Below are 10,176 nucleotides of genomic sequence, written 5' to 3' on the forward strand. Positions count from 1 at the left end.
ATGCTTGAAGACCATCTCATCCATGAATGCCTTTTGATCGTGTTAAAGCCATTGATGAAAGCTGCTGAAGTCAGGATTATGATGTCTGATCTGGTAGGAAATGTCTGTCATTGCTTTACCCCTCTCACAGCATACATTGTTGATACCCCAGAGGTGGCCATGCTTGCATGTGTGCGCGGAAGGACCTCTCCTTTCACCATGGCCTTGTATTTGCAGTTTGGGGATAATTTCTGGCACCCTGATTGTACGTGCACCATCACTCTTGGACAGCTTGCTAGAATCAAGGTCAATCCTGACTACCTGGAGACTTATTTTGAGGCTTGTGCTGACTTGCGGCTGAATGGCATGTATGCACTGTTCTGGATGGATTGGCTGCTCGCCAATCCCTCTATCTTTCTGAAGCCAGAATTATTGCACCATTGGCACAAAGAATTTTATGATCACAATCTTCAGTGGTGTATTGTGGTTGTTGGAGCTCAGGAACTGGATTTTTGGTTCTTGATATTACAGCCGACTACTGGCTATCGCCACTTTTCTGGCAGAATATCAAAACTGAAGCAAGTTACAGGTAGGGGTCACCGTGATATTCAGTGCTATATTGTTGGCCTAATATCCAGTGCAGCCCCTCGTTGTTTTGTCATCATGATACATGCGCTCATGGATCTTCATTACCTAGTGCAGCGTCCTGCACCTGGCAACAATCTCTTAGTGTGTATTGACCAATCTTTGTCAACCTTTCACGAACACAAAAATGTTATCTTGACTTTAGGCACATGGATGGGCGCAAAGAGGCCTATTGAAAATTGGCATATTCCTAAGCTCAAGCTCCTACAGAGTGTCACTTCCAGCATGTGGAAAGTTGGCGCCCTCATACAGTGGTCTGCAGACACTACTGAACACGCACACATTTCTGAAATAAAGGAACCTACATGGCAAATGAATAACAATGATTACTGACCCACAGATCTGTTGTCATCTTGATCGGGAGGAGAAGTTGCAGTGTTTCGCAATTTCCACATCACTTAAGAGCCATCCCGCATCCCATGATCCTGATTTTAGGGTTGAAGATGCTCTCAAGGAGGATGACCTGGACAATTGAGACTGACAGGAAACAAACAATCTGTCATATCCCATACCTCCAGATCCGGAATTCCAGAACCCCACCACTAAAGTTTGGTCCTCCATCCTGTTATTTTGCCCGGTGCTCCACTCTCATCTCTGGACTCACCCCTATCTCCTTTTAGAATAGCTATTGCTCCAGCTACCAGCTGTGTCCTTTCTGCTATGCTTACTGATCCGTCTGTCCTTGTTTCATTTCCAACCTCACTGCTTTGATCCGTTATGCACTTACTAATAGACTTTCCACATGCTTCGTACATAGCCCTTACTTTGCTGACTGATTTACCTACATGATACCTACAGTATATAAACTCCTGTAATTCTCCGGAACTCCTCAGTTTGAATATCATCTTAGTTCTGCTCATTCCTGCTTCTCTGGACTTGAGTCTCATCTCTTGTCTACCTCCAAGTCTTAGGGGTTAAACCTTAGGACTAAATCTCCAGCTCTACCTTAGGGTAGTCTAACCTCTGTTCTGTTTCTACTCCGGACTTGTCTGTAGTAGCCTTACTCCGTTCTCTCATAATCTTCTGGAGTTCCGCCGAACTCTCCTGACGTCTGACCTCTGGACTTCTCCCAGACTTCCATCAGACTTCCCCTCTGCCCCTCGGAAATTAAGGGCATGTACTCGGGTAAGGGGCGCAGCACACAAGCTGAAGCCAAAGCCCTTTGAGTAACCTCCCCCTTGAGCACGACCTTAACACAATCTGTGAATGGCACTCCTTGAGGAGATGAACCACACTCATGTTGCAACCGATTATTTCAGCAAAGCCAGGCAAATGGCTACTGTGAGATGTGATTCCAGTATCCCTCACCCTCATCGAACATTTATCGCTGAAAACACTGCCATCCACCTCAACTACAATCCATCTCGCATGGGAGTCAAAGTTGATGATGTCAGTACTGACTTCAACTTACTGGATCTGCATGTTGTGTTTTCAGGCTTCTTAGAGTGTGATGTGAGAGAGAGGAATAGTTCATGGGGTGGGGGGTCTGAGATGGAGACTGTTGATTGATCATCTACCAATCCTTCCATTCAACCGCATTCAATTATGGGACATGGTTTGCCTCCAGCAGATGTCTTTCCATGATCCCAGTATTGTGTTGCCGGCTCAAACTGTCCATGCCTCTCCTCCTGGCCCTGGGTGGCCAAAAGGTTGATGGGACACCATCCTTGTCAACATGGATACCACACATGAATGGCCTAAATCAGGTCTATTGGGTGAGTCCTTTTTCATCATATACAGTGGCTCAAAAAACTGTCCACATGTTTGTGCTATTTTCACTATTTACATTATTGTATATGAATGGACAGGTAGACCGGGGATATGCCAGTGGGGTACTCTGTAGTACTCCTTTGGTGCATGAATTTGAGCCCTTGCCCGTGGGAATTTATGGTAATGTGGTGGCACTATAAGCCTTACAAAATGATGACTCATGTGGACAGTTTTTTGACCCTAGATTAAAATTATATAAATCATTAGTTATGACACCATAAAGTCATGCCACTATTAAATAAATTATGAAGTGGTGTCATTATGACATTATTAAACCTATCTCTAAGTATATAATGAAGTGTGTCCCATATATCATAGTCATAATCACCATGAAAACCATCTCCTCTGCTCAAAGGGATAATATCCTTTCTCTGTCTACTACTGGCCTCTCTACTTGTCAAATAGCCTCTAGAACTGGTTTATGTAAGTCTACTGTAGCCAACCTCATCAAAGAATGTCACCCAGACAAGGAAAACTCCAGTGGAGGTCGTCCATCCAAACTCACCTCTACTGATAGGAGGGTCATTATCCAACATATCACCACAGGAAAGGCTGATAATGCCGTCCAAGTCACTCATCATATCAATTCCATCATTCCTACTCCAGTTTCTTCACAAACAGTGAGGAATGTCCTTAAGGAAGCCAATCTTAGGGCTGTAACAAAGAAGAAAAAGCCTCTTCTTTCCATCACTCATAGGAAGAGAAGACTAGCCTTTGCCCTAGCCCATCAAAACTGGACTGTAGAGGACTGGAAGCAGGTCATAAGGTCAGATGAGACTAAAATCAATAGAATTGGGTCAGATGGGAAGGTACATGTGTGGAAAAAGAAGGGGGGCCCTCTTACAGACAGAGAGATTAATGGAACTCTCAAGTTTGGAGGAGGTTCTTTAATGGTATGGGGATGTATGGGGTGGAATGGTGTGGGATTGCTTGCAGAAGTTGAGGGGAGGATGGATGCTGAGCAGTATATGGATATCCTCCATTATCAGCCTTTCCTGTGGTGATATGTTGGATAATGACCCTCCTATCAGTAGAGGTGAGTTTGGATGGACGACCTCCACTGGAGTTTTCCTTGTCTGGGTGACATTCTTTGATGAGGTTGGCTACAGTAGACTTACATAAACCAGTTCTAGAGGCTATTTGACAAGTAGAGAGGCCAGTAGTAGACAGAGAAAGGATATTATCCCTTTGAGCAGAGGAGATGGTTTTCATGGTGATTATGACTATGATATATGGGACACACTTCATTATATACTTAGAGATAGGTTTAATAATGTCATAATGACACCACTTCATAATTTATTTAATAGTGGCATGACTTTATGGTGTCATAACTAATGATTTATATAATTTTAATCTAGGGTCAAAAAACTGTTCACATGAGTCATCATTTTGTAAGGCTTATAGTGCCACCACATTACCATAAATTCCCACGGGCAAGGGCTCAAATTCATGCACCAAAGGAGTACTACAGAGTACCCCACTGGCATATCCCCGGTCTACCTGTCCATTCATATACAATAATGTAAATAGTGAAAATAGCACAAACATGTGGACAGTTTTTTGAGCCACTGTATGTCAATGAATATAATTAATGCACTTCCCCAAGGTCACACTATCTGCAAATTATGCCTCATAATGTGCCCAATCCATTGTTGAGGTTCTTGTATCGCTTGGCAAGATCAGTACCTTTGTTATGTGCAGTGTCTGAACATTGGCCCCTGTGATCCTGCCACTGGGATGCATGTGTTGAAGTGTGCCAAGTATGTAGACAGTACCCCTATAGGTAGTATCATTCCTCTTCGCCAACTCTGTGCATTTATTAGTATCATCCCTCATCTGGGGGATGTGGTGGATGTACGATTGACTTTGGCTATGTCTATGCATTACTGCTAGGATTTTCGCTTGAACAAATATTTTGATAAGGACTTTTATTATGCACTTCACTATACTACTACCCCAGATAGCTAGATATCAAATTTTTGGATACCAATGCTACTAGTGTGTGTACTGTTTTAAATGCACTGCCAATTTTAATATTATCAAATCAATGAATTTCTATGTAGCTTACTGAAAGAACAAGAGTGCCACGCTGCCAGTGACAACAGGACAACAAATAGCACCTCCCATGTCAACATCTTTCACCAACTATCTTCTAGTGGCTGTCAGTACTGTCACCATCCATCCCATACATTGCACAAAGGATGAAATGGATATACTCATGAAGAGTGAGTTGGGCCTGCAAGACAAAGATCCCTGGGTTCTGTGGGAGGAGGACCTCTAGCCTAAGACCTCCATCCTTATAAGCCTTGTCCCTCATTCAAATCTCAACAAATTGGAAATCAAGAGGATCACTTACATCAAACAAGTACCAGGAAGCCACACTTAAATACATGGGGCTCCTGTTTTTGATAAGGAATGGCGGCTCAAGGATGCTTTTCAGAGGAAATGCAAGGTGCCAGCTAGGCATACTTGGCTGCAGGATCAGACTGAGTCACAGACAGATACCGACATAGAAGGAGATTCAATGCTAGAGACAGAGGGTAGCTTGGGGCAGCAGGCTTTCATCAAGGCTGGAATGAAAAGAGCAAAGCCTGTAGGAGAAACAGAGGAAAAGAATTGGGAGTGTCTTTTCTGGGCTGTATACTATCACATGCATGAGCTGCTCAAGGAGCAAATCCCAGAGCACAATGCTGATGGATTGCAGCCCTCATCATCATAGCGCTCGCACATTTTGCCCTTCACAGAAATGGCAGCTCTCCAGTACTGGTCTTCAGAATTTGCTACCAATCCCATGCCAGACACTACCAATTTGTGGAAGCCTGATCTTGTCCTCCTGGATTACAGGCTCAGAAAGTTCAGTTTATTGGAAAAGTCCTGGAAAAACATCCTCACAGGAGTTGAGATCACCCAATCTGACCTCTCTGTTGATTGCAAATACCTTTGTTCTTGGGGGTTGCTACCAAGGGTTATCTGATGATGCGGGAGCAACTGTGGTGTTGTTTTATCCTACTTTTGGTATCTCTAAGTTCAAACTCTGTGCTCATTATATGGATTGTTCTGGCATGGTGATCTCAAAACCACTCCCGATCGTTACATCCCCTGTATGTTTTGTTGACGTGTTAAATACCATCACTTTAGCAAATCGCCCTTCCCTTGGCTTTGATCCAACAATCCATATCTGCAACTCTTGCAACACCATTCCAAATCAAGCTAATTTACCGAACAGCTTTGATGTCATGCTTCCTGGGGCGATAGGTTGGGTTTATGACAATGATGAGAATGTGTACTTGATCATAGATATTCTATGGAAAAGCTGTGGACTTTTCAAGTGGGGAACCGTCTGCTATCATGTTCAAGACAAGTTTAATCAGGAGTATGCACTGAAGGATTGTTGGGTCGATGAGGATGTCAAAGACATTGAGATACGGCTTCTCAAAGCGGTCAAATGCATCCCAAATGTGGTTCAACTTAGGAAATATTGGGATGTGCTGTATGATGGGCAGCCCAACTCCACACCACATATTTGTAGTCATTGCTTGACATTCAAATTTGAGAAAAAAATCCATTGGTGTACTCTCTTGACACCCTGCAGGCTCCCATTGACACACTTCAACAATGTACCTGAGTTAATTGGGGTTTTTCGTGACCTTGTTGTTGGTGAGTTCCTTTCACAATCACCTGAAGTCCTCTGTAATCACCATGAGTTGTAGCCCACAAGGCAATGGTGGGCTGATGTGTCCTTCATGGAGACCTCAGCCCCAACAATGTTATTATTTACAGAGGAAAAGGCTATTTTATAGACTTTGACCATGCAAAGTTTCTCAATGATGATGAAAAAGCGGACGCAAGTCCACATGGTACTGTGCATTATAATGTCACAATTATTTCTGCTTGCATTAACCTCATGGTTTATAGGGAACTGTACCATACATATCCTTTTGCATTCTCTGCCTAATGGGAGATGGCCTTTTGGTCGAACATATGCCCTGCAATGATCTTGAGTTGCTCTTTTACATCCTGCTCAAATTCACTGTGATGTATCTAGGACCGAAAGGTGCACTGACCCCCCAACCTAGCGAAGAAGCTTTGTGACGGGACACCATTCAGAGGTGGGGGCTCACCTATGAGAGCATGACCCGTGATGGTCTTGTGACCAGCAGTATGTGGAAGCGGGAATTCATCCATGGTCTGGCTGACCCACCATTAATCACCCTGTACTTTATCCTCTGCTGCCCCCTCCTTGAAGAGTGGCATTGTGCAATCTCTCTTGCAAGCACTCAGTCAATTACCCTGTCTCACGATAAAATCTGCAATATTCTAATGCGGGGCTTAAGTATGATCAGTCAGCAACTTGCCCAGATACCTCCTCCTGCACCTCCATCTGTGCTGGAACCAACCCTGCATCTACATCACAGCAGGTTGCAACCATCACCATATCACAGACAGTACCTCCTATACCACCATCTGTGCCCACCAGCATGCCAACTGTCGCCCAGTCACTTCCTGATCTTCCCTTAGCTGTTTGTCGGGCTCGTCGTTCAAAGCCAGCACCTGTCAAACACTAGTTGGCTGGTTTGGTTTTTCTCTCATTGTATACATATATGTAGAGTATGCCCTGTGACACACACTCACTACATCCGATATCTCATGTTTATTCTTCACTTAACACCCCACAAATGTGAGCTCTACCTACATGTAGTGCTTTGTATAATGTACACTTCCCAGCTTACATAAGTCCCTGTGGTTATATTTTGGGATGTTGTCCAACCTCAAACTTTGTCAAGTTCTATCCATACATCCAAAGAAGAAAGCCAGGCACACTTCTCCCAGATGGTCCTTGAGTCCCCACAATTCAAGGATGAGGAAGGTCACCAATACAGCACATGAAGACACTGATGGTTCTCGACGGCCTCATATTGTGATGAAGATGGCAATACTCACATGGATCTCAACCAGGGGAATTTTGACAGCCAAGTCTTGGATGACAATCCTACTCATCATGAAGCCACAGACACTTTTGATGTCCTTGAATGCCATCAAACGAAAAATGGACAATGCAAAGCTCCCTCCCCGACTCATTTAGCACACATCCATGTAAGTTTTCATTTTACTTATTATGCACAATTACTGATCTGTCCCCCAGTCTTCTCATGAACACAGGTCTACCCATCCACGTGAGACTGGCTCAAAGTCTCATCAGCATTCACCCAGTCATGTAAGTTCTTGTGACTTCAGGTCTGTTGTTTTTCATTTATTGTATTAGGGATCTCGTCGCCCCTTCCTCGAACAAGCATACACTTCTTCCTCTTCCATGCACTTGACCCATGGACACGCACCTCACAGAGCACCATCTGAAAAAATCACATCAACCCACATGCAGCCAGATAGACTACCTGCACACCTCTCTGTTACTCATTCAAAGTCCCCTCAACACTTACCTTGTTCTTCCTTCTTCCGCAAACTGTCTCCTTGTCCGTGCTCTCCAACTCAGTCTATAGTTTCTTTCAGTCACAAACTGCCCTCCTCTCGTGGACAGTCTTTGGCACAGTCTCTGCCCAGGCATTCTGCTCAGCCAGATCAGACACCTTCTCCTGCTCCTAGTTCAAACCGATCTCACTCTCGTAGGGCCACACCTGTTCAATGCAGCAAATCCGGAGATGGTGCATGGTGTACCATCCAACAAGGTAATCCCTCAAAGCTCAGCTTCTATTCAGCATCTTGGCAAGCTTTCCTGCAGGAAGTGAAGTTGGGAATGTGGTTGCAGGGAGTTTTATTGCATCCTCTTCCAGCTCATCAGGATGCGGTATCACTGGTACAAGAAGTTTTGGATACCATATTATGGACATACCACATTAAAAAGCTGAAGCTTGACAATGGTAACTTGCCCTGCACCATCAGAAGTCGCTCCAATTTGATGTCCTTGTGAAGGTTATTTCCCAGAGTATAAAATGCCGATGCCACAACTGGTAAGTACTGAGCTTAAATACAAACTTCACTAATGAACCAACAGCTCTGTGATGACCTGTTCACCTTTTGTATGGAGCTCAAAAAAATTGTGATATTTATTGCGAAGCAATTATACGGTATATTCTTAAAGGGCAACTCAATGCACAAGGAGCATGTCAGGGAAGCAGCAGCTAAGCTCCTGAAGACCAGTGAATATCTTCGGCTCCCTGACTCTTCTGAGGTCAGTGACAACATCATGGCGTGCGACATTCATTATTGACATTTGCAGGGAAAATATACCAATTTTGTGTCACAAGTCCTCAAGGAAGCCTACCTCAGTTTTTACTATGGCAATGGTAAAAAAGCACTCAAACTAACTGATGAATTTCAACGCAAAATTTTTGTCAACAGCCTTATTCTGGTGGCCATGGTCATAGGCTTTGGTTTTATTAATTTTTATATTCATTGCTGATCAATGCTTAACAGATGAAGGGTGTTCTCTCCAGCTTCCACAACAGTGGTACTGACAAGGTGCCTGACCTTACCACTGACATGTGCAGGGCTGACTTCAACACACTGCAAAAGTCTATCAACAAGTTGATGGTCATTCCCAAGTGGCATGTTGAGCTTGAAGAGATGCTGAGGGAATAGGCCAAGGAGGGGATGATAGGTGGACTTCGCAATGACTTGGACAACGCAGCGGTGTGGGGAATTCCCCCACTGTAGATGTAAAACCCCATCCTTTCTGCATCGTCTCACATCAGTTCTGCATATTCCGCACATTCCGCATTTCCTGTGCATTGTCCAGTGGGTTCCGCATTCCCACGCATCCTTTGGAACCCGCCCGCACCATCCAATATTCCCACACATCGTCGGACAACCTTCACATGTCCTGTCCCCATCCTTCCAGGTCCATTGGTACGCTGTACCTCTCTTCCTGTTGCTTCTAACATTATCCAGATCACACTGACACATGCCCTTATGGCACGAACCCCTATTCTGGAGTATTGCGCCCATGTGCACTGCCTGCCTTCACTTCCACTTCCTGAGAAGTTTACTACCTGTACCTCAGTGTTCCTTGAAAATAATCTTCCCTTTAAGTAGTGGTACTCAGGGCTTGGGTGTTTTTTGTTGAATCCCATCTTTTACCTTCCCACTTTTCCTTCACCTTACTAGAGGACTGCTTTGACTTATGCCCACTATCAATCTAACCTTGTGATATACTTCCCTCGACTTGACCTGCGAGTTCCAATGAATCAGGACGTTCCATGCTTTATCCGTTCAAGTTCTGTTTCATTCTGTTCCATTCCACTTGAGTTCCGCTTGTTCCGCTTGAGTTCTGCTAGTTCCACATTTTTGCGGATCCTCATCCTACCTGCGGTAGGGTTGATTAGGGTTTTTTAGACAGAGACTAGTACTCCCCAGTAGCAATCCCCTTTAGGGTTGAACGTGCTTGTTCCCAAGTGAGGCAGCAGGCAGCAAAGACCCAACTTTGTAGTAGATCAATTTCTCGCTGCTGCACTTGTTGTACCTACAGTGGGCAGCAAGGATATCAATATCATCATTTAGTAGATTTTTTGAGCCATTACAATGTCATTTGCACAGCATGTTTGATCTGTCTACAATAATCTGGTCTGCCTGCAATGTCAAGTTTGTCTACATTGTCCAGTGTGTCCAGTCTGTCAATATTGTGCCTTTCTGTATGGATTGTAAGGCTTTGTGACAGGATTGTAAAGAAGGGACTTAGCTGTGGGATTGTACTGTTTGTACAAATCTGTACAAATCTGTACAAGGTTCCCCTAGTTTGCTGATGAGTTTTTCTCCTTGCATCTC

At 44.2% G+C, this 10,176-nt stretch overlaps 2 protein-coding genes across 2 annotated transcripts; both read left to right on the forward strand.

Annotated features, from left to right (window-relative positions):
- Positions 1-957, forward strand: EDB91DRAFT_1061304 (uncharacterized protein; the record flags this gene model as incomplete). The annotated part of the gene is made up of 1 exon (XM_041314433.1): positions 1-957. The coding sequence occupies one exon, from the start codon at positions 1-3 to the stop codon at positions 955-957; it is 957 nt and encodes a 318-aa protein (XP_041171655.1).
- Positions 958-7,338: 6,381 nt separating this feature from the next.
- On the forward strand, positions 7,339-8,994 carry EDB91DRAFT_1254057 (uncharacterized protein; the record flags this gene model as incomplete). Its single annotated transcript, XM_041323747.1, has 7 exons — positions 7,339-7,491; positions 7,541-7,612; positions 7,661-8,273; positions 8,326-8,363; positions 8,408-8,584; positions 8,633-8,773; positions 8,830-8,994. 7 exons carry the CDS (start codon positions 7,339-7,341, stop codon positions 8,992-8,994), a joined length of 1,359 nt encoding a protein of 452 aa, XP_041171656.1.
- Positions 8,995-10,176: the final 1,182 nt, after the last annotated feature.

This window comes from Suillus paluster (assembly GCF_016628075.1).
Source record: "Suillus paluster strain FC165 chromosome Unknown EDB91scaffold_98, whole genome shotgun sequence".
Lineage (NCBI taxonomy): Eukaryota > Fungi > Basidiomycota > Agaricomycetes > Boletales > Suillaceae > Suillus > Suillus paluster.